This window comes from Chrysemys picta, chromosome 8 (genome assembly GCF_011386835.1).
Source record: "Chrysemys picta bellii isolate R12L10 chromosome 8, ASM1138683v2, whole genome shotgun sequence".
NCBI classification, from domain to species: domain Eukaryota; kingdom Metazoa; phylum Chordata; order Testudines; family Emydidae; genus Chrysemys; species Chrysemys picta.
In genome coordinates this window covers 59,435,465-59,460,002 of record NC_088798.1, presented here as the reverse complement: position 1 = coordinate 59,460,002, position 24,538 = coordinate 59,435,465, and the positions used below count along the sequence as shown (strand labels likewise).

General features: G+C 51.1%; 1 protein-coding gene across 1 annotated transcript in view; it reads left to right on the top strand.

Annotated features, from left to right (window-relative positions):
• Positions 1–10,615: 10,615 nt before the first annotated feature.
• Positions 10,616–24,538, top strand: part of PAPPA2 (pappalysin 2) — a 184,345-nt gene continuing 170,422 nt past the window's right edge. The window contains exons 1-3 of the mRNA XM_065553642.1: positions 10,616–10,624; positions 10,758–11,262; positions 23,234–24,296. Of these exons, the coding sequence (XP_065409714.1) occupies positions 10,616–10,624; positions 10,758–11,262; positions 23,234–24,296 (1,577 nt within the window). The remainder of the gene's footprint in view (positions 10,625–10,757; positions 11,263–23,233; positions 24,297–24,538) is intronic.

Here is a 24,538-nt window from a genome sequence, read left to right as displayed (position 1 = left end):
AGGGTTGGGTGGTTTTTGGTTTCTTTTTTTTTTTTTGCCAGCTGTGCCATATTTCTTCAGAGCTTTTCTCTTCTAATCCCTTCCCTAATGCCAGGAGAAATATTACCAGCAATGTTGGAGTAGCTCCAAGCAATTGATGCACTAATAAGAAACTGGCTACAGAACCGACCAACATTACTTCATACATGCCCTGGAAACTTTTTTTTTTTCCATGGAAAGCCAGGGAAATGAGATAAGGCCTCAAAATTCAGTGTTATGGATCAGAACAAAGCAGAGGGAGAGGGGGAACAAAACAATTAAACCAAAACTGATTTTCCTGTCCTGTATCATCCAAAGAAATGAACAGGTGCTGATGGTTCCACAGCAAGAAGATTGGAGACAGTCCTGGGCACTATGTTTGGATCCAGATAACTAATTTCCCAAAAGTTTAGAGGTGCTCAGCTCCTTGCTTTTGGTTCAAGCCACGGTAGGCATGGGGGCCTGATATGGAGTATTCAGGGTTGTTAGAGTCAATGATTTTTCCTCCTGCTAACAGGTTCCAACCTATTGCTAAAATGTACTTTACTTTGGAGATGGTAGAGATTGGTTTCCATGAGGAGACCATTGAATTGGGGTTCCTACAGTGTAGTGGTTATCTCATCTGTCTCACACAGGAACAGTCCCCAGCTGAAAACACAAGGGGAAGTTCTCTAATTTAGATAACAAAACTCATTGGACCAGGAATTGTCTCTGCTTCTATGTTTGTACAGCAGCTAGCTCAACAAGGCCCCATTCTCGATTGCCCCTAATCCTCTTAGAGATACTCCACTGTACGCCTTCATCATCTGGGAAACATACTTTCAGCGCTCTCCAAGAACCCTATCAGTCATATTCCCCTTGGTATTTAGATGCTAAATACAAACGTTAACAAGTTGCATTAGGGGTGTTTTTTCCGGGGGGCAGCCAAAGGCACTTCTCTTACACAAAGGCCAGCCCTGCTAAATTTAAAGGCCACACTCCAAAGCATGGGAGTGCTAAACTTTCTAAAGAAAAGGTTGCTGGAATTTTTTTAACATGGGCAAAACGATGTGTTCCTCCCTAGCTTCATTCTCTGAAGCAGCTGAACTGTTTTGGCTGGATTCTTCCAAAAGTATTCTGCCTGAGGCAGACACCTGGCATGGAAAATTTCAGCCCAAACCATTAAAGTTTAACAAAGTTATAAGCAAAAGGGCCTTAGAATGGGAAGTCTTAGGCAACCTCAGTAAGAGGCGGTGCTGCCAGCCCCACCTAAAATATGTCTCTTGGTCAGACACTCTGCATGGGGGTGATCCTGCTCCTACCTCCTGACTCATCAGTTGCTATTTTTTTAATCTCTGTATGATATGCTGTGTGAATGATATGACGTTCTCCCTTCTTGAGATGCAACCTCCATCTCCATTATTTCCAGTGTTTGTTTGGGTCATTTACACAGTTGAGATCTGCTCTGGAGATGAGACCCAGGGTACATCTACACTACAGGGGGGAGTCGATTTAAGATACGCAAATTCAGCTACGTGAATAGCGTAGCTGAATTCGACGTATCGCAGCTGACTTACCCCGTTGTGAGGACGGCGGCAAAATCGACTTCTGCGGCTTTTTGTCGGCGGCGCTTACTACCACCTCCGCTGGTGGAGTTAGAGCGCCGATTCGGGGATCGATTGTCGCGTCCCGACGGGACGCGATAAATCGATCCCCGAGAGGTCGATTTCTACCCGCCGATTCAGGCGGGTAGTATAGACCTAGCCCCAGATTAGCCGAACAGTGTAGCTGGGTGAAAAATCCAAGCCGGAAGTCAGCTGAATTGTATCTGCTTATACCAGGTTCAAATTTGGCTCCTTGTGTCTATTCTGTATAGTCACCACACTTCTTGAGACGACAGAGCAGTTGCTGAGTTTGGAACATCAATTGTGCCTCTTGATCTCCACTTTTGTAAGCCGAGAGAGAGAGATCAGTTATTGTTCAGTGAAGGATAGATGCACCTTTCTGAATTGTTGGTAAGGTAGGATGTCTCAGGATAAATCTATGTTATGGGTTTTCAGAGATAAGGGAGCTGGTTAGGATTAAATATGAACTGAGCCTGAACCTTTCATGTTTCTATTTTGTTGGTCAGTGCCAAACTATAAACAGGTGTTACACAACTGGCTGAATAGTAGGACATAAGACATCATGGCTACACGTACATATTTGGAGCAATGTGGTGGATTCAGCTTTAATTCACAATGCCAGCCAGTGTAAAATACTACTCTATCTTGGAAACAACTAAATCCTTAACATCATCCATGGGCAATCTACCTGCTTGGATTTCTGCGGCACTCATCACCAGAGCAGCTGTTCTCTGAGTCTATGTTTTTGGCTGGAGAAATAAGATATTAGGATGGGATTTTCAAAAGCATCTAAGGCAGGGGTCGGCAACCTTTCAGAAGTGGTGTGCCGAGTCTTCATTTATTCATTCTAATTTAAGGTTTTGTGTGCCAGTAATACATTGTAACGTTTTTAGAAGTTCTCTTTCTATAAGTCATGGAGATATACACCTATCTCATAGAACTGGAAGGGACCCTGAAATGTCATTGAGTCCAGCCCCCTGCCTTCACTAGCAGGACCAAGTACTGATTTTTGCCCCAGATCCCTAAGTGGCCCCCTCAAGGATTGAGCTTACAACCCTGGGTTTAGCAGGCCAATTCTTAAACCACTGAGCTAGCCCTCCCCCCTAACTAAACTATTGTTGTATGTAAAGTAAATAAGGTTTTTAAAATGTTTAAGAAGCTTCATTTAAAATTAAATTAAAATGCAGAGCCCCCCCAGACCGGTGGCCAGGACCCAGGCAGTGAGAGTGCCACTGAAAATCAGCTCATGTGCCACCTTCGGAACACGTGCCATAGGTTGCCTACCCCTGATCTAAGGGTTGCTTTTGAGAAACCCATCTTTAATCACCATAGATGGGGTAACTATTGTTTGAAAGATTCTGCAAATATTCATTCCAGGTCTGAAAGAAATTCACTCTGCCTGTGTTATTTTTTGTGATTATTCTAGCAAATGGCTTTCCGGACAGAAATGGTTGTGGAAACAGCAAATGGTAAAAGGCATATTTGTTGAAATCAGTGGGGTTATGCTGAATTACACCGGCTCATTTAGTTCATTATTTTTCAGTGCTATCAAGGTCCAGTATTTTATTCTGCAGGTATGGATTCATGCTAGGGCCAGCATGGGAGATGCTGACGTACAGTGTGAGCACCTGCCTTTATGGTATCCACAGGCCAACTGGAAGCAGGAAGCCCCAGCAGGCTCCTGAGAAAGCTGCTTCTTGCTAGGCCAAGAGAGCTGGCTTCAGGGGTCCTGATCATTTGAACAGGCTTCTAATCCGCTTAGGACAAGAGCTGAATGTCGGGTGGCTTGCTGAACCTATGATCCTTCGCAGGGTCACCCGTCCCTGGTCATGCTTTGCTTTATGTGCTGTGCCCAGTGCATAGACAATGTGAGTCTCTCCTTGCCTGAGCTAGGGAGGCCAGCTGCTTAGCTCAAGTTGTAACGACTCATGCTTTTAGCCCTCGGGGTCCCCAGTTCAATGACAGTCCCCATCTTTGCAGACATGAGGAACTGAAGTGTGGGCTTGCCTGTTATTCAAACTGTTGGGCCTCAAAGCTCACAATGAGCTTTCCCTGTCCAGATGATGTATATAACCCACAGAAGATGCCATCTGTTCCATTTTCCCCTAACTAAGGACCCAGGCTCTGTAGCTGGGGACTGTAATAGAATCTGGGTGGATTGGGCATAGATGGGCACATACAGCTGACATTTGGTATACAGCACGATGTGAATCAAAGTTATGCTGCCTTGCACCACAGCTGATTGTTGGATATGCAATACAAGTATAGGACAATTGGAAAGCAAGACAGCTGAAGTGTGTGATCAGACTCTGCTAGTGTTTGTGGAAACTCCTGCAAATGTCTATTCTTTGTCATCCAGAAGCCATATGCAAGGAAAGGCCTATTGCATGAAATGTGGTGCAATGTAAGGGACAGCTTGATGCAAGGCATTGTTTTGCCAGGCTTCTCAGGCAGCGTCTTTGTGCTGCTACTGCTGCTGCAGTGGAAGAAACAGCAACATTGATGATACCAAGAGACTCTGCCAATATGGAGGAAAAAAGGGATCTAATTCTCTGTTGCCCTGCACCTTGTGCAGTTGTGCAAGATGCTCCCATTCTGCTTTACTAGCCTTTTTCACCTATTTTGCACTGGTATAAATGACTGCAAAGGATCAGGATGATGGGGAATCAGGCCCAAGATCTCTCTACCATATTGCTAGCACTGATATGTTTGCTAGACTTCATTGCGCAGATATAGGTGTCTGCGTTCTCATGCATTCGTCACATGTAAAGGCACCTCAGTAATTGTTAATTTCATTTGAAATATGCAGCTTACCTCCATGCCTTTTCAAATTATTGAAATGTCAGTGGAGCCATGAAAACTGGCCACACTTGTCTTTTATGAATTTATAATTTTTTATGTATGTTTTCACAATACTTTGCACTTATTGTCCATAGCATTTTTTCACCTGAGGATCTCAAAGCACTGCTACAGATTGTAGGACTCACAACATCCCCTGTTCTGCTGACATCAATGGGAGGTACTCATACCCTGCACCTGGAGAATAGGGTCCTGGGTCAATATTATTACATCCGGTTTAGGGAACTGAAACACAAAGGAGTTACGTGAATCCTTCAAAGCTACACAGTCCGGGCAAAGCCAGGATGAGAGTTCAGGAGTCTCAATTCCCAACTAGCAAGAAACTTGAACTGCAAAATTTTGATCCCAATCTGAATTCTGACCCCTCCCACCCCCACTGCCTTAGTTCCAGATGATTGGATCTGGTGGAAGTCAGTCAGGATCTGTTCTAACCGCAGAGAGAATGCATCCTCTCCTATGCATTGTCTTCTCTATCTTACCCACACAGTGGTGGGGGGCAGTGGCTCTGGCATAAACTTACCCATTGTCAGTGGAGAATGCACTAGAGCTAGCACAAGTTAATATTCAGCGTCTGCTGCTGTCAGCTAAGGTTGTGTCTTCATTTCTGCATTCCAATTCCATGCTGTGGGTTCAAGACTCACCCAGGGCTTGGCCTCAGCTTTATATCTATGTGCATTCCAGGGGGTATTAAAAGTGCTAGACAACTAGGGGGGACCTCCTTCAGTTGAGACATTAAGCCACCAGCCCTTACGCCCACCACTGGAGGCCACAGAGTTAAAAGTTAAAAACTCCATGGCACCTTTTGAAATCTGCAGAGGATAATACTGCCCGCTCTATGTGATATCCTGTTCTGTAACAATGGTGGGTCCATGCCTGTGTGTGAGCTATTGCGGAACACACAATGGCAGCTGCTTGGTCTACAAAGCTGTACTCACTGAAATCAGTTGGTTGGCATAGTGCCGGTTTGCACTAGTAATGGATTTGGGTCCTGCTAGCTACCTCACTGCTTTGTAAGGCACTTCACAATATCTTGAAATGATCATGTAAATGTCTATGTAAAATCAAATGCTCTTTTATTCTACTACAATTGCATTAACTCTGCGGCATTCTGGCACCCCCTCACTACATGTGCAAACAATTTTATACTAAGGCACAAGACGAGTATATGGAGAAATCACTCTCTGTTCAGTATAGACGACAGAGGCGAGAAGCAGGAACAATAAATCAGTCTTTCCCTGGGAAAGGAGACCCTTCAGAGGATTTCTCTTCTTCCAACCCAACACTCGCTGAATAAGAGTCCAGTAAATGGCGCTGCAGAAATATTTGTTTCCGGGTGTCATTTTATCAAGCAGGCAGCTAAGCCTGCTTCAGCTCCTATATATAGATCTTTCATTTTAGTGCATATTTTGGAGACTTTTATTGCTACAGTCTCTGGATCAGTCCCAGACAGGCTGTCCCCAAGGAGTCCAGTTTTGAATCAGAACCTCAGCGATCAGAAACCATTTTAAGGGTCTCTCAGTTGTCGCTTCTGTGGACTCTGAACTCCACATGGAGTGGTAATCTAGCTAGCTTAGGGTTTTGTGGGGCATGATGATCATTAATAATAATAATTAATCATACCACTGCCACCAAACTAAGCTAAACAATCTGGTGGGCTTTGCATTTGTCGAGCTATATTACATCTAGGACTGAACTAAGCTCACACTTATACACACTGGCACACCCTTTAGACCAGGAGTTGGCAAACTACGGCCCGTGGGCCATGTCCGGCCTGTGAGGCCATTTAATCCAGCCCTTGAGCTCCCGCTGGGAAGCGGGGTCAGGGGCTGCTCCACGTGCGCGTGCTGTGGCTCCCGGAAGCAGTGGCATGTCCCGCTCCAGCTCCTACATTTAGGGGCAGCCAGGGGGTGCCACCCCCGGAGCTCCCATTGGCCGGGAACTGCGGCTGATGGGAGCTGCAGGGGTGGTGACTGGACAGGACAGAGCGCAGAGCCGCCTGGCCACGCCTCCATGTAGGAGCTGGAGGAGGGACATGCCACTGCTTCTGGGAGCTGCTTGAGATAGATGCTACCCAAAGCCTATACCCCTGACCCCCTCCGGTGCCCCAACCCTCTGCCCCAGCCCTGATCTCCCTCCTGCCCTCCAAACCCCTCAGACCCAGCCTGGAGCACCCTCCTGCATCCCAAACCCCTCATCCCTAGCCCCAGCCTAGAACCCACACCCACATCCGAACCCTCATCCTTCCCACACTCCAACCCCCTGCCCAGCCTGGAACTCCCTCCCACACCCTACCTCCTCCACTCCAGAGCCTGCATCCCGAGCCAGAGCCCTCAACCCCTCCTGAACCCCAACCCCAATTTCGTGAGCAATTCATGTCCTGCCATACAATTTCCATAGCCAGATGTGGCCCTCGGGCCAAAAAGTTTGCCACCCCTGCTTTAGACAATAACTGCTGGCAATGCCCAGTGCATGCTGTAGACAGACCATTTGGCAGACACAAGCAGAAGCCAACAGGTAACATTATATGCCTTGCACTAACAGAAAGCTTTCAAAGTTGATTTGCAATATTTTGTATCTGCCTGATGACTGAAAATCCCTGTCCCTGTAATCTCCTCTCTCTCTCAATCTCTATTTTATTTAATCTAATTAGTTTGTTCGTGATCCTGTTCTATCTTTTTCTTTCTGTCTTTTTTTCCCCCTCTGACTTCTTCATTTCTTTCTTGGTTCCCAGATTCTGATCCATCTTTTTAAATTCTGTCTCAATATTCCTGCCTGTCTTTGTTTGCTTTGTATATGAGTGTGTCCTCCCGTTTCTCCCTGAGCTCTAATTCTTCCCCCTATACATTTACCTGCCGGATGAGACACTTCTTAAGCAGTCTTCAGAGAAGAAAGTGCTGTCTTTCTCCTTTCATCACTCGAGTTTTTCCAACAGTGATATTCCTCCCTATCCATTTCCCCCCTCCAACTTCTTAAAAAAACGCAGCCAGCTCCTGCTGTGTGTCCTTAAATCCATTCCCTGCAGCTTTGCCGGTTTGAAAGCCGGTACCCTGGAAGGGGCCTCCCAGCTTTTGTTGGCAACCCAGCTCCAGTCTGATCGCCACAGATAGTGCTTTGGGGTGAAGGGGGGGAATCCCTTCGTGTTGAGATTTCAAAACAGAACGTGCCCACCTTGAGAGCCGCGCGCTTGTGTGAGGGCGGGACCGGGCTCTTCATAAACAAATCAACGACTTCTGAAGTTTTTGTTTTTTCGCTTCAAATGGGTTTCCTTTGGCACATACTGCGTCTTTTCCTCTGGCGCGGCGGGTGGGTTCTATGCACTTCTCGCTCTGTGTGTCTCTTTTGATGCGATTCCCCGCGGCGTGTTGTGAAATTAAGCAATTAATCGATTAGTATGGATTTATTTTGTGGTGTGTGTCCCCCTCGCCCCCATGACTCGAATCCAGCCCACCTTCCCGCACGTCAAACAGATGGGATCATTGGGAGATGCCTGGTGCTTGGATCGGTGCGGAGGGAACGGGGCACCCTGGTTTCTCGGCTTTGTACATTTCACACATTGGAACTGACATGAGCACTCCCCCGCTTGACAAGGGATTTTCTCTTTCCCCCTAGGTGAGGGGTGGGCTAGAAAGGAGGAGCAGAGGGAAAGAGGGCGGGCAGATCTATGATGTCACAGCAAAAGTTACAAGAGGAGGAAAACACAGGCATGGTTCAACTTTAAAAATAATAATAATAAAAAACCTCTTTGGACTGCCAAGAACGGGCGAGTGGTGAGCAATGGAATGAGAGCGAAAGAGGCTAAGCTGGAGACCTGTGCAGATGCTTGTTGAAACCTTATGAATGGATGCTGAACTGCAATGACCCAGCTTGTGATCCCCAATAACAGGCAAGGACAGTGGAGGTGGTGCAAGCTCACTTCCCATTTTAAACGGGGGACAAGCCAGCATGTTATTTTTTCTCCTGCAAGGAGTGCTACGAAGCCTTCCTTCTGGGAAGGGGGAGGAGCCCTCGATTCTTCCTTGCACCTGGTTCTCTCGCTCCGCTTGTTGTCTCTGCCCTTCTCCCACCCATCCACTTTCCCCAGCGCCCAGTTCTCATGGGTTGCATTTTCCTCTTCCCACCTTTCGGCATGAGCGCCCGTTTCCACCACTAAGGGTCAGCAAGGGGGGAGGGGAAGCAGCCCGGAGGGACCAGAGAGCACGGAGAGTGGGACCAGAGATGGGAGCACGCACAGACCCCCAGCCAAGAAGACCCAGAATACTCTCCTCAGCCCCGCTCGCGTACGGATTGCACAATGGTGCCTGCTACGCTCTGGGAAGCGCATTTTAAGCCTCTCCTGGAGACACCCATTCCACGAAACGAGGTGTTTTATTTCGGGGTGGACGGACTGGAGGTGGGGGTGGGGTTTGTGTCTAGCAAATGTAAAGAAACCTCCCACGCTAAGAAAGGGACATGCTGTCAAAATAGCTCTCTGGGCGCGACTTCAGGAGAGCAAGGGAGAAGAAGGGGGTTAACATTGCCCAGCAAAGGGAAGTCACGCGGGTTTGCTACCTGTAGCTCTGGGCAGAAGTAGCGAAGGTGTGGGCGCCTCTGTGTAACAGGGATGGAGTGTGAGAAATCGCCAGTATCTAAGAATAACCACATGGCAAAACAGGGAGAAAGACTCTTTGCCCGTTTACCGCCGTCCCGTGTGAGACCTCCCTGTCTGGTTCCTGGGCTGACCCCCTGTTCATTTCATGTGCTGTCCCTGTACGTCTGTAGCTGATGCTTTAGCAGTGTCTCAGAGGCACTTCCAGTAAGAGAGAGAGAGATTCATGCAACCTCAGAACGATGCTTCACACAGAATAACCACGGCTGAGCTCTTAGCGATACATTATTAATAATAATTAATTATTATTATTACTGTGCTTCCCCCCCCCCCCCCGCAATTGCCCATCCCCAGTAGCTTACAGACCGCTTTGGCTCTCAAGAGCAAGCGTGAAGAAAACCAGTCGCAAAAAGGCGTTGCTTAAATGGGACTGAAAAGCGAGATAGACTGGGATGTGTGTGTGTGCTGCAAGTGTGGTGTCTCTGAGCAAGAGTTTGGCCGGATCATTGTAGAACGGGAGCGGGAGGGGGAAGGGACGAGATTATTGATGGATTGTTATTGATTGTCTGGGCTGAACACGAGTGAAAACAAGAGGGGCAGCATCCACCAGTGCCCATGTGAGGAGGTGATGATTTCCAGAAGGGAGGAGGGCACGCGGAGGAGGGAAGGAGGTGGAGTGATGTGTATCGGACATCAATCATCATCATAATTTTAAAATAAAGCAAACAAACAGGGCGAGGGGGGAGCCAGACTTTCTAGATAAGTGCATCTGATGCGCTGCCCTCGTCTCTTTTTCTTCGCAGGAGCCTACAGGACCCCAAGAAGGGTGCAGATCTCACAGGGACCTCAGAGCCAGACAGTGACTGGACATCACCTGAAAAGAACGTGGACCATCTACAGGAAGGGAAGAGCCCCAAAAAACCAACTCGAGGAATGAGCTGCAAACAGAAGACAAGCCCCGATGATGGAAGTTAAGCACTAGCTTGCGTTGCATGCTCTCAGCTCCTCTGTGGAGAGGGGGAGGCTATTGATCGTGTTTGTAGGTGCCCCTCGGTCACCCCGAGGGTGATCCCAAGACCAGCCCGAGGGGAGCGGGAAGAGAGAACAACGAACACCTGGCAAAGGGAAGGCGAGGGGAAAGGAGCAGAGACAGGCTCTGCCCGGAAAGATGCTGAAGGGAAGTTTGTGAAGTGAACCTGAGAAGGGATGCGCAAGCCGGAGAGCCATGTGGGAACATGACCAGGCGCTCATTTGCTAGCAGCAGCTGTCCCACAAACCAAACCTGAGCGGTGTGTCCTGAGCAGGCAGTGGAAGGGAGAGACCTAGGGAAAGGCAGAGAGCAGAGCAGGAACTCCAGGAGATCAGTGGGCAAGGGCAGAGAGCCACCTGGGTTTGGATCCCAACGAGGAGAGACGAGTCCCTGACCCCGCTGGGTGAAGCGCTGCGCAGGAGATCAAGCGGCGCCACGTGCATTAATTAAAAGCCCGCGTATTTGTCTCTGGCCCCGTCCACCTGCCCAGTTGGCTCAAGGTCCTGGGTGCGCAGGAGCATGCTGCTGGCAACACCCCTGCTCCTAGCTACCTGGGTGCTCAGCGCTGTTGACTCTGACCCAGCCTGGAGACACCCCCAGCCGCTGGCGCTGAGGAGGGACCAGAACCAGAGCTCTTTGGAGGGGGAACGATGTTGGCTAGGGACCAAGCTCCACCGAGCCAGGGCCACCCCGCAGCACCACCCCCGTGCGCTCTACCCGGGCAGAGGCGCGCAAAGCCCGGGCGCACAGCCCCTCGGAGAGGGGGCGCGCAGCGCAGGCGTCCGGGAGTCTCCCAGCAGCACCGGGTCCGCGGGCAAAGGCGCCGCCACCCGCCGCGTGGAGCCCCGGGGAAGGCCTGGGACTGGAGCGGCTGCGGTACCCCAGGAGCGTGGAGGACACGTGGGAAGAGCGAGAGCCTGATGTCTTGCACCAGCGCGCACGCCCCAGGACTAGGCCCCGCCAGCTCTCCCGGCGGCGCAGCGGCTCGGGCTGGGGAGGGCCAAGCTCCCCCCCTCCGGGCGGCCTCTCCGCCCTCTACTTCTCCGGGAGCCGGGAGCAGCTGCTGGTGCGGCCTGAGGTCCTGCCTGAGGTCCCCAGAGGCCAGTTCACCATCGAGGTCTGGGTGAAGCCTGAGGGAGGACAAAGCAACCCGGCCATCATAGCAGGTGAGGTAACCCTGTGCCAGCGCAGCGCTCTGCTGGGGGAGTGGGGTGCATGCCAACCTGTGGCCAATGGGGGTCAAACCCCACAGAGTGCACGAGGGAGAGCTGCCTGCTCAGCATAAGCTCCCATATACCAGTGGGTGCAGGTCCCCAGGGGAAATGCTGCATGGGAGGCAAGCGCCAGCCCCAGGCATGGGCTAGAACTAGGCTCTCTTGGATCTGAAACCCCAGCACCTTAGGGAGAAGAGTGGGCCAGATGAATAGACTCCATTTAGGTCCAACTGTACAGCTGGGCACAGACTGGCATGATTAATGAATCCATCTCTTCAAACTGGGTGCCCCTGGGCTGCCCCTTGGTAACCTCTCCCCCAGCCGCAAACTGGGCTTGTGCATCCAGAGCAAGCAGGTGCTGGGTGGTTTAAGATGTAGCAGGTGAAGAGACATCCAACTGTGCGAGCCAAACTATGCCGGTCATAAAATACAATCCTGGCTGTCTGATCCAGAGCCAGCAGAACTTTCCAGCAGAATCCCTCAAAGTGCCTACTGCCTGATACTAAAGGTGCAGAGTTTAGACTTGGTTCAAATTGGCACCTCTGCACCTGATTCCCCATTGCCCTGCACCCTGTGCAAAGTGGCTTTAGATCATCTACCATTCTGATTTAGTAACGCTTTACATCTATTTTGTACCAGTGTAAATAGCTACACAGGGTGCAGGGCTATGGGGAGCTGGGCCCAACCTTTGTCAGACTCAGAGATTTAGCTCCAGACAGCAACTCTGTGTGGTCTGGGAGTTTTCCTGGAGGAGACCCTTGGGGAAATACATATCTGAGAATTGCTTAACCTGCTGCTGGCACCAGTACTGAATAGAAAACAGCATCTGGGACTGATCAGTAGAGGTATGTCCTTATGGGATAAACACCTGGCAGCTACTAGCTGGATGGTGTGATACCTTGAAACAGGAAACAAGGTTATTAATCTTTCCCATCAAGGAGTCATTGGGAACATGTGGACCTGACATGCCCTCAGGTATCTGAGGTCTGTCCCTAATCTTAAATGATAGGTCAACCCAAAAGGTTTGGAGTTCAGATTCAGTTCCAATAAGTGCCAAAAAGGTTGGATGCATCTCTAAACCTTGCAGGAACTATGCAAACCTCTTCGGTCTGCAACATTGGTCGAGAAATCTCGAGTCCCTCAGGAGATTTGGTGACTTCTCACTTCCAGTCAGGCCAGAAATACTGTGAGACAAACCTTCCTCCTGGTGTTCTGGAAATTCCAGACCTGAATGGGGGCAGAGAAGAGTAGGGGCACAGGGGAAATGGAAGGATAATGGTTGGGAAAGTTAATCAAACTGGGTCATTGTGTGTGGGGTTTTTTGAGCCTCTAAGCAGTTTTGGGTGAAGGTTGGGATCAATTTCTGTTGTAGTCAAACTGGTCCACTTATCCCTATTAAGTTCAGACCAAGTTGACCTCTCTCCCATACTCCTCTGGTCTTATAACTATTGTCATTACTGAAAAAAATTACTGCCATTTAGGGACATCTGAAGAATAATATGTACGTGTAGGAAATGAACCTCACCTAATTTCCACCTTTCTGTGCTGCTGTGTTTTGTCTGAGTTGTGGTAGGTGACAGCTTGACGGTGACACTTTGGGTTAAATGAACCCAGTCACTGGCCATCGCAGAGAGATCTCCTGAGTGAAATACCCGTATGCTGGCTGAATTAGAGATGTGTCTGAAACAACCTCCCCATAGCCCCAAACGCCACTCACCTTTGGGGAAGTTCAGACCGAAATCTAGACCAGAACCAAACTATTACCTAGTTTCTATGTTTCCTTTCGTCAACTGGTTCTGGGCTAGGTGAAGCAAGGACAAGTGAAAAGATTCTTTGGGGGTATATCTTGAGCTCATAGGGCTCCTTTAACCCCCCCCCCCCCACTGCATCCCACTGTTGTTCTGCAGGTTTGGATGGGGGGTTCCCATTCCTCCCAGTTGAGTTAGCCATTGCTGTTCTCTCACATTCCCAGCCTTACTTGGCAGGGCTCCGGTGTTTAGTTCCCTTCAAGAGACCATAGCAGCAAAGTTCCTCCTGGTATTTGTCCAAGAAACCCCCTGGGAGATCTGGCTGCAGGGAATACGTGCCTGCTGGCCACAGGGTGGCACTATTGCCACACACAAAGGTAGCCAGACCAGTCTGATTATGACCACAGGAATCGTAAGAACAGGGCAAGCTCCCCAGCCTGCACCTGTGCAGAACTATGTCTTCCCTCGGGGCCTTGCTCGCTGGTGGAGGGAGGTGTTTTGGGGGGAAAGAGAGGAGAAGAGCTTTGTGGCGGGAGCATGGCTGATAAACTTTTAAGGACTCCTTTTTCCACGGGCCATTAGTGAATTTAATGCTGGTGAAAGGTGCTGACCCACCGGCCCTGGAGACGACAGGGCCTTTATTTTGCAACAGAGCAGGTACAGCACAAGTGACAGCAGCTAGGCCAGGCTTCCCTCACCTCGCCCCACCACCCTGCCTCTGTCCTGCTCTTGAGTGAGCCCTTCTAGCAGGGTAGGGGAGTTCAGTCTCCATGGTGCAATGTATTCTGGGCCTCTTTACTGAGGCTGCCAACAAAGGGTCTGATGCGTTGATAACGTTTGTAATATAGACACTTGTCCACTATGAACTAGGCCACCGAATCCTTTCTTAGAGGCGAAACAGCTGTGAGATGGTGCTGGGCTTGGCTGAGGCGGATCAGGAGATCAGAACTTGGAATGAAAACATGAGAGCTGGCTCTGTATGGCGGGTTGGTGAGGAGAGGCTCACAGACCTGCTTAGAGAAGGAGTCACTCTCTGAGGCCAGGGTGGTGCTGTGGGTGGGGTTGGTATTAGATAGGCCGGTCAAGATTTGTGTCTGGCCTGCAGAGGTGGGAATGGCAGCCAAAGGTGGGAATGGCAGCGAAAGAGTTTACAGGTTGAGGGGATTCAGTTATGGGCATGTAGAAGACTTTTCTGTTTCTTTTCTTCCTGTTTGATCTTGCGGGTGTTCATCCCTTCCCTGCAGCCCACTGTGAGCATTTATGGATCGTCTCCCCCGTCTGCCCTAATGCTCTTCCATAACGCCACCTTAGCTCAGAAAGCTTCTCTCCACCAATGGAAACTCTACTTAACCTCAAGGAAAAGCAGCTGGAATGTCTTTTTTTTTTGACTAGTCTGGCAAGCGCTTGCCATAGCAGCACGAGCTCCCTGCATCTCCAAAGAGGCGGCTGCATCTTTGCTGTGGTAGGAGCCGCAGGCGCTGGGTGAGAGGCGAGGAGGGGAAAAGAGATGAACAGCACAAAAGAAAACAGAAACATGGTGTTAATTGTGCTGCCTGCCGGCCCTCTGAGGGGTTCCATGCCCTCCCAACTCTGTTCGCAGCAGGTTGAGGCTGGCAGGGTACTCTGCAGATACACCAGCAGGGCAGCTGTGTGGATCTGGCTCTCTGGCCTGCAAGTGTCGAGTTTGGCCTGCCTGGCTAGCCAGATTTTCAAGGGGCCGGGCCCATTGTTACGCAGAGAGGAGAGAGCTGTCCATGACTGCTGGCACCGACATTAGTAACTAGCTCCAGGGTTCCAGGGCTTGAGTCAGCCGAACGCTACTCTCCCTTTCCACCTTGGTTCTGAGTCACTGTCTGATTGACTCCCTCTGTCCACAGCAGGGAGCTCTGTCTGCATGTTGGAGGAGCAGTTTCCTGGGCACAGGTGGCACTGCCAGTGCTTTCATGCATGTTGAGCTTACGCCAGTTCTTGGACTCTTCAGTGTTTCCTCCCTGCCCCCTTCAGTGCAGGAGCCTGAGGACAGGACTGGCATAGTGTCCCGGGGTGCCTGTGGTGTTGTCAGGGGTGTGACGGGTTGGATCACAGAAACCCCCTTGGGAGCTGCCACCTGATGTGCCAAGACTAGCTCTGCTCCTGTTTTCCCTGCCAGCTCAGGACTCCAGCACCCTGTCTTGCTGAGCCAGACACTCCCGTCTGCTCCAACACAGACCCAGGGTCTGAATCACTTGTCCCGAAGCTGCAAGTTTACCTGAAAACAGCTCACAGAAGTGTGCTTGTCTTTAGCACTCAGATGCCCAACTCCCAAAGGGGTCTAAACCCAAATAAATCCGTTTTACCCTGCATAAAGCTTATGCAGGGCAAACTCATAAATTGTTCGCCCTCTATAACACTGAGAGAGAGATATGCACAGCTGTTTGCTCCCCCAGGTATTAATACATACTCTGAGTAAATTACTAAATAAAAAGTGATTTTATTAAATACAGACAGTAGGATTTAAGTGGTTCCAAGTAGTAACAGACAGAACAAAGTAAGTCACCAAGCAAAATAAACTAAAATGCACAAATCTATGCCTAATCAAACTGAATACAGATAATCTCCCTCTCAGAGATGCTTCAGTAAGTTTTTTCTCAGACTGGACACCTTCCAGGCCTGGGCACAATTCTTTCCCCTTGTACAGCTCTTGTTCCAGCTCAGGTGATAGCTAGGGGACTCTTCATGATGGCTCCTCTCCCCCTTTGTTCTCTTCCACCCCTTTATATATCTTTTGCATAAGGCAGGAACCCTTTGTCCCTCTGGGTTTCCACCCCCCCCCTCACTGGAAAAGCACCAGGTTAAAGATGAATTCCAGTTTAGGTGACATGATCACATGTCACTGCAAGACTTCATTGCCCACTTGCCAGCACACACATATACAGGAAGACTAACAGGTAAGCACAGCCATCTGCAGACAATGGTACTGGTTAATGGGAGTCATCAAGATTCCAAACCATCATTAATGGCCCACACCTTACATAATTACAATAGGCCCCCAGAGTTATGTTTTATATTTCTAGTTTTAGATACAAGAGTGGTACATTTCTACAAATAGGATGATCACACTCAGTAGATTATGAGCTTTGTAATGATACCTTACAAGAGACCTTTTGCACGAAGCATATCCCAGTTGCATTATATTCACTTATTATCAAATCTTTATAAAACTATCCCAGTTACATTATATTCACTTATCATCATGTTTTTATAAAACCAGATAGACTGCACAACGTCACAAGGGGTTCTCCCTACCTGAAGATATTATAGGCGGTAGTGGAGGAAGATAACAGAACTGGATCTCTCACATTGTCTCTGTTACCTGCTAAGCGAAGTCACCCGGGCTTAGTCATTCTAGGCCTGAATCTTCCTCTTGCTTAGTCCTTCTGGCAGCTCCACGCCCTCAGAACTCTCCCCTCTTAGCTGGTTCTGTTGCACTTGGGATTGTTCCTTTGTCGGTGACTCCTGGGCTTTGGCTTCCCTGTGATTCCCCCCATGAATCCTGCCAGCATGGCCCACCTGGGCTGAGTCATTACTCCATTGCTACCCCTCTCGCTTTGCTAGCAGTCTGTTTGTTAGGGAGTAGCAGGCTGTGCCTCTTCATGGCCCAGGGGATTGGTTTCCCATGACCTGTGCATTTTCTCAACTCCTCCCCTTCTCCTGCAGGAGGCCTTACAGTGCAGGGGACAGGGCACCACTGTGTGGCTTAAGGAAAGCAATTTCCCCTTTCCGTGCCTCAGTTTCCCCATCTGTAAACATGGAATAATAAGCATGCTGAGATCCAGAGATGAATGATTATTATTTGTATTATTACTTGGTTTTCTTTTCTTTCACCCCTCAGGCTCACCACTCCTTTGGCTTCTATCCACATTCTCCTTCACCCACCTCTCCCACTTCGCCCTCATTCTGCTTCCACAACACACTTCAAGCCCGTTCTGTGGCCCCCTTCAAACTTCTCCTCTCCCTCTTTCCACCTTCTAATTCCCCCTCTGCCCACTCCCTTCCACCTTGCAGCTCCCTGCTAAAGTTGCCCTACTCCCAGGGGTGAAAGTAACTTAAAGGACTTACCGTTACACTGGAGTCCTGAGCGGGGGCATGGCCTCAACCGGAAGAGGCGGGGCCTTTCATGATTTAAAGGCCCTGGGGCTCCAGCTGTGGCTGGGAGCCCCAGGGCCTTTAAATCACCCCGGAGCTACCAGCTGCAAAGGCAGCTGGGAGGCCCAGGGCTCAGGGGCGAATTAAAGGGCGCGGGGCTCCGGCCCCCATGGAGCTCCGGGCCCTTTAAATCACCGCGGGAACCTGGCTGCAGGAGCCCTGGAGCTCCGGCAGCGATTTAAAGGGCCAGAGGGCCCTTTAAAGCACTCCCAGAGCTCCGGCAGGGGCTGGAGCTCTGGGCCCTTTAAATCCTCACTCAAGCCCGGCTGCCGGAGCTCTGGCGGTGATTTAAAGGGCCCGGGGCTCCCTGCAGTGGTTGGAGCCCAGGGCCCTTTAAATCACTGCCAGAGAAGCTGGTCCAGTCCAGCATGACGTACCGGCTCTTGCCGATACGCCGTACCGTACCGGCTTACTTTCACCTCTGCCTACTCCCCCTACATTAGGGTTATCATATGTCCTCTTTTTCCCGGACATGTCCGGCTTTTCGGCACTCAAACCCCCGTCCGGGGGGAATTGCCAAAAAGCCGAACATGTCCGGGAAAATGGCGGCTCTGCTCCTCCCCTAACTCTTCGGCTCTGTTTAAGAGCCGAGCGCTACGGGCTTTGGGCAGCCCCCATACCTCCAGACCCTGCGCCGCCGGAGCCCGGGAGGGGAAGTGCCCGGCTGGGGGCGCAGGGTCCGGAGGCAAGGGGGCTGCCCAAAGCCCGAGTGCTACCGGCTTCACGGGCTCCAGCTGTGCTGGGGAAGCGCCGGCCGGGGGCGCAGGGTCTGGGGGCTGCCTGGCAAACCGTGAAGCCGGTAACGCTCGGGCAGCCCTTTCCGCGTGGCTGGGAGTGGGAGGGAGGAGGGGGCGGAGTTAGGGCGGGGAAGGGGTGGAGTTGGGGTGGGGCTAGGGGTGGGGAAATGGGCGGGGCCAGGGCCCGTGGAGGGTCCTCTTTTTTTATTTGTTAGATATGGTAACCCTACCCTACATCTTTGTTCCATGCTGACACCACTCACTCATGGCTGGGTGGGGGGCGGGGGAGGGAGCACTTGCTGGACCCCTGACAGGGGATGGTTCAAATCAGTGCTTACTGCCAGCATGTGTGGAAGGTCTATCCCACTATCGCTATTCTGATCTGGTTTCTTTCACCAGGCGTCACTCAACATCCTGCCTATTGACTCTCCACTGTCCCCATGAACACTTTTCCCAACCACCCTTACTCTGCTCAGATGTTTGCTACATTCTAACTTTGCAGCTGGAAAAGATTCCACCATCACATTTGCAGGGCCGGCTCCAGCTTTTTTGCCGCCCCAAGCAAAAAACAAACAAACAAAAAAACCCTCCCATCTACAGCCACCTTTCATTAGCAAGTGCTATTCTCTGCCGTGGAGGCATTCAGGCTTTCCTCCTATCCAGAGTACCTTTCTCTAGGAGCTGAAGATGCCTCATTCCTCGCATCTAAGCATGGATCCTGCTCTCTCCCCGTTGCTGCTCTTGAGACTATTGATTATTCTCTCCCTCTTTTGCAGCGTCCCCAGCACTCTGCTGTCTTGGCTGGGCTCTATTTTCCTGCCTTCCCAGGGCGTTACTACTTCACCTCGTCCCTTCCACTGCGGAATGCCCAATACACATGCCTTGTCCTAGTTCCTGTCTCCTCTGGGACACATGTCTAGCATTAGCCCGGATTATCAGTTATGCAAATAGCAGCTTTTGTTCTCTGTTCCCCTTTTCTCCCCTCTCTTTTTGTCTCAGTTCTTGAAAACACCACAACAGGCAGCTGCTGTGGATTATTTTCTAAGCTGTAATTCTCCATGTCATCGCCTCCAAAACTTGGGTCAGAATTCCTCTTTAACTTGGCCCTGCCTTTGCTGAAATCTTTGAAGGTCAGGTGGAAGGGCAGAGCTGCTGGCCTGGATTATCAAGAGGTATTATAGGTCGGGATTGAAGTGCAGTGCTGGCGTGCCTGGTTTTAGCATGGCAGCGGGTGACCTGTACACGCAAGGAACATCCATGCTGATGTCATATATGAGATGTATTAGCAGCCTTTGGCATAGCTGACCACAAGGCTGGCTTGTTTATGAGACCTGGCAGGAATGAGTGGGTCTGCTTAACCTGGGTCTGCTTGTTTTCCTTGAACATATTCCAAAGGGTCAGGATGAGTGGCTCCTCCTCCTCCTCCACATCTCTTTGCACAGGCCTCCCTGAAATAGAGAGGACCACAGACCGCCCAGCTACGACTTCCCCAGGGAACATAAGCAAGAGGAGAACCGTGATGGCTGTGGAGGGATAGAAAGTATGAGCTTTCCAGATCACTGTTGCTCCTTCGTTTGTGTACATAATGCCTAGATACCATGGTGATGGCCAGGTCGGATATGCAATAGACAGAAAGACAGGACTGCAATGGCAGAGGGTGCTGTGAACTGGAGATGCATTGGTCTGTGTGTAGAGAAGCTTGCACAATTTTGGTTGTAAGTAAGTCTCAGGCCAGGTCTACAAACCAGTTTAGTTGAGCCAATGCATCTTTGCATGTGGACCCCCTTAAATCAGTTTAAACCTGGCTTGTATTGATTTGGCCTGCACTTGCAAATTAAAGGTAATTGACAGGTGAAAGGGAAATTGATACAAGCCAGATTTAAGGCAATATAAGTATGTCAACACAGGTTTACACCAGTTTAACTAAGAGCTTGTCAACACACAAAGCACTACGGCGGCACCACTGCAGCTGTGCTGCTGTAGCGCTTCACTGAAGATGCTACCTCCCATTGGCGTAGGTAATCCACCTCCCCAAGAGGCCGCAGCTAGGTTGACAGGAGAATTCTCCTGTCGACCTAGCGCTGTCTACACCCGGGGTTAGATTGGTTTAACTGAGTTGCTCAGGGAGTTATACTGACCTAGTTTCTTAGCATAGACCAGGCCTTGATCTGTTTCTAAGCCGATTTACATTAATCCAGGGCAATGTCTGTGTGTAGACAAGACCTTAGCAAAAAGGGAGCCACTCTGTAGTACAGGAGCAGAGAGAGATGCGTTGAGGCAGGAGACTGAGAAGTACCCCAGGTGTAGACAGAGGGCAAACTCAGGAGTGGTATTGGAGCATAGGACATCTTGGAATTGTGACAAGAGGAAAGGGTGTGCGTGTGAAAGGCATGTATATAACGCACTGCAGGTACTCTTAGCAGTGTCTGATGTCTCTGCGTGGAGCCACCACATCTGGCAATGATGTGTCTCGGTGGTGAACAGGAAGGCATGGGGCTCTGAGAGGCAGGGAGGGTAGTGGTGTTGAAGAGTTATCATGAACTCTCCCTTCAAGGCGGGATCCCCAGACAGGGGTTGGAGGGCTCAGTTGCTTTTCTGTTTGCTGGGTTTTCTAGACAGTTTGAATTCCATTTTGCTGCCGTGAGCTGTTGGTCTTAGGTGAGGGCCAAGATTTTAAAAAGGGAACCGTGATTCTGGGTGCCTCAGATTTCATGCGCCCAATTAGAGACCCTTGAAAAGGAGTGTGAGGCGGAGCACCCACTCTCTCGAAAGGTATTTCAAACTGGCCACCCACACGTTGATGCCTTCCGAGGCCCGAGTCACTTTGGAAAATCTCAGCCAAACTTGTCTACATGAGAAAGTGGCACTGGCTTAATTTTAAGGTGTAATTTTTAAATAAAACAATTTAGTTAAATTGGTGCAAAAGGGCTGTGTGGACACACTGATGTCAGCGTAAACCAGGCTAATTACACTTTAGCTCAAGTCCGGTAACACTCTCATACTCCGGTGATGGGCAGCAGTATAAACCCCTAAATTAGACAGACTACGACTTGGTTTAAGCCAAACTGACATTGGCCTGCTTTATACAGAACTGAATGTGTCCACACAGGGCTTTGCACCGCTTTAGCTAAATCTCTTTAAACACTGATTGAAGGCCCTGTCTGCAGGAGAAAGTTGCAGCAGTTTAACTTAAGCTGGTTTTGAAACATGAAGGGTAACGTTTACACAATGCCGAAGAGCCAGCTTTTGAAGGTATTTAGGCTCCTAGCTGGATTTTCGCTGACATCTATTGATTTCAACGGACGTTAGGATCCTAGAGGCTTTTGAAAATTTCATTAGGCATGTACATACCTTTAAAGATCTGGCCCTGAGTGACTTAGGAGCCCAAGGCCCATTTCCAAAAGTGATGTACATCCTTAGGAGGCTGTCTCAATGACAGCCAATGGGATTTAGGTGAATTGGTCACATATGCACTTTTGAAAATTACCCCCCTTCCCCAAATGCATGTAAGGATAGGTGCAAAGAGACCTGAGGCCAAACCCACCACTAGTGCAAACCCACTGAAAATGAATTATACCTGGGGAAAATATGGGAGACTTGGAGACTCACCTGCCCTGCCCGGCCGGCTGCCCTCTAGCTGGGCTGAGGTGCATTGCTGCGGCATATAGGTGCCTTGCATCACACCTGTCTGTGCTGTACCAGGTCTGGAGAGGGGGAATGAGTCCTTCCTTTCCCTCTCTGACCCTCGCCCACCCATGCTGAGTGCATGACTGAGAAGAAAACTAGAGCGTAAAGGAAAGCTATAAATCTGTCTAGAAGCTGTTAGGGAAACAATTCCTGGAGGAGTCTATTTTGCTTGGGGTTGCCGTGTTCTAATTCTTAAAAGCTTTGGCCTGCAGATAAAAAGCAAAGCATCTAATCCCGTCCCAGAGGAACACTGTACGGAGAGCTGCTCAAAAACACCTCGCTCGCCTCACACTCGCGCTCTCGCCTCTCACGCTTTCTCCTTCCCTCCCTTCTCCCTTCGCTTACTCTCCGTCCTGTTCTCCCATCCATCTCTCCCCTCCCCTAGCTGTCCCTCCACCTGCTAATTGCTTCTGCAGACAGTAGTGGCACCCAGCAGAGCACCCGGCGGCCTGTTCTCTTGACTCAGATCAGGTTCATTTACGCTTGTGTTTTCAATCTGGCCAAGATTCCCCTTCCCTGCCCCTTCCCCCAACAGAAAAACAGATGACATGTGTTTTGAGTTATTGCTTCTGGTGTTGCTCTCCTGACTGCGCTGCTGCTTTAGATACCTCCTCCCTACCCGGAGAGACAGCAATGCTTTCTGGGTCAGCTAAGGGCTTGGGAACATGGGCGGCGCGTGAATCGCATGTTCGAGGAGACTAGCCCCCAGCTTTGCCCCTTCTGCCCCCCTTCCCTGCCGGAGCCCCGTGCTCCCTACCATGGCTGGAGGGGCCCAGCCCCAGCCGCCCTGAGTCCCAGCCTGCCAGCCCATCCACCCTAGCTCCAGCCCCGGTCCCCGCCAGCTTCGGGGGAAAGGTTGAGCGAAGGCAGGAAGAGGAGCAGCGTGGGCAGGGCCTCAGAGCGGAGCATGGGTGGGGCCATGCCTGGCTGTTTGGGGAGGCTTAGCCTCCCCTGGCCTATGAAACGCACCACCCATGCCTGGGAAGTGCCAGAGGATTCCACTGGTGGAAGGTTCTCTAGCCAACCTGGTGGCATGGGTTCCCGCAGCGATCTTGCCAGTAGCAGCTATGAATTTCAAGGAAATGCAGAGTGTCCTTAGGCCATTGCTTTAGTGTGCCAGCTAGGCAGTGTCTCCGGGGAAGTGCCTGCCAGGCCCAGCTGTGGCGAGCAGTGCAAGATTCCAGCCCACAGTGCTCTGTCAACAAAAGTTATGACTCTAGTGGCAGCAGCTCTGTGACAGTGCCAGGTGTGGGCGCTTGCACTCGTTCAGGGCCTTGTGTCAAGGAAGCGTAGCGCATGGCCCTTGGAAGCACTCTCCTTGCTTGGAGCCCTCTGGTTCCCATAGCAGGCCCCAGAGCATCCTTTAGCTCAGCAGCAGAGTGAAAGTTTAAGAGGTTCTGCAGGTTCCACCAGATCCTCCTCCCCCTGCCTCTGAACCTGTGGGGCATAGCAGCAGGAGTCCCAGCTCTCCTGTCTCTTGGCCTGGATGCTTTCCTGTCACAGTCTTTCGTGTCCCTTGCTTTACATTTTACAAGTCCCTTCTCTGCTCTCTCCTGCCCCCTGCAGGTGTGTTTGACAATTGCTCCCACACGGCCAGCGACAAGGGCTGGGCGCTGGGCATTCGCACGCTGCAGCGCCCAGGGAGGAAAGATGCCCGCTTCTTCTTCTCGCTCAGGACAGACCGGATGAGGAGAGCCACCGTGGTGTCTGGCTACCGCCGCTATCAGCTCAACACCTGGACTCACGTGGCCGCCACGTACGACGGGCAGTGGATGACACTCTACCTGGACGGGGTACGGGTGGGCAACAGTGACTGGCAGGCCGGCGCCCTGCATAGTCCCTTCATGGCCTCATGCCGCAGCTTGATTCTGGGAGGGGACAGCTCCGAGGATGGGCACAACTTCCGCGGGCACCTGGCGTTGCTGGCACTCTGGAGCGTGGCTCTGCACCAGGCCAGGCTGCAGCGTGGCTTCTTACGGAAGAGCGAGGGTGCAGAAGCTGCCATGGTGCTTGGGGCTGGCTTCACCCGCTTGGAGGAGCAGTGGGTGGCCTTCAAGGACGGGGGTTACCCGCTGCTCGAGTCCCTCCATGTGCCGGAGCCTGAGCTGCTGTCTCCACTGGCGCCCCCCACCTGCGGGCAAACAGCCTGCGACAACGTGGAGCTGATCTCCCACTACAACGGGCACTGGCCACTGCGCAGCGAGAAGGTGGTGCGGTATCGGGTGGTCAACATCCACGACGACCAGGGGCTCCACCCCACAGTCAGCCGGGAGCAGGTGGCACGCCAGCACCAGGCCTTGAGCGAGGCCTTCGCCCGCTACAACATCAGCTGGCAGCTGAGCCTGCACGAGGTGCACAACTCCTCCCTGCGTCACCGCACCATCCTGGTCAACTGCGAGCCCAGCAAGATCGGTAACGACCACTGCGACGCTGAGTGCGAGCACCCACTGACCGGCTACGACGGGGGTGACTGCCGCCTGCAGGGGCGCTGTTACTCCTGGAAGAGACGGGATGGCGTCTGCCACATGGAATGCAACAACATGCTGGACGACTTCGACGACGGGGACTGCTGCGACCCTGAGGTGGCTGATGTCCGGAGGACCTGCTTCGACCCAGACTCGCCCCAACGGTAGGCAAGGGCGTGGGGAGGCTCATGGGCGGTGTAGGCTCCCACACAGCTCTATCAGGGCACCTGTGTGCAGGCCAGGCAATAGCTCTGCTGGTCCAGTGCTGGGCTCCCTATACACACAGCTCTGCCAGCGCACCTCTGTCCAGACCGCCAATACTCCCTGCTGTTCTATTCTCATGTCCACGTCTTCTGGTGCACCTGAGTCCTGACACAGCCCCTTCTTCCACACACCTCTCCAGAGT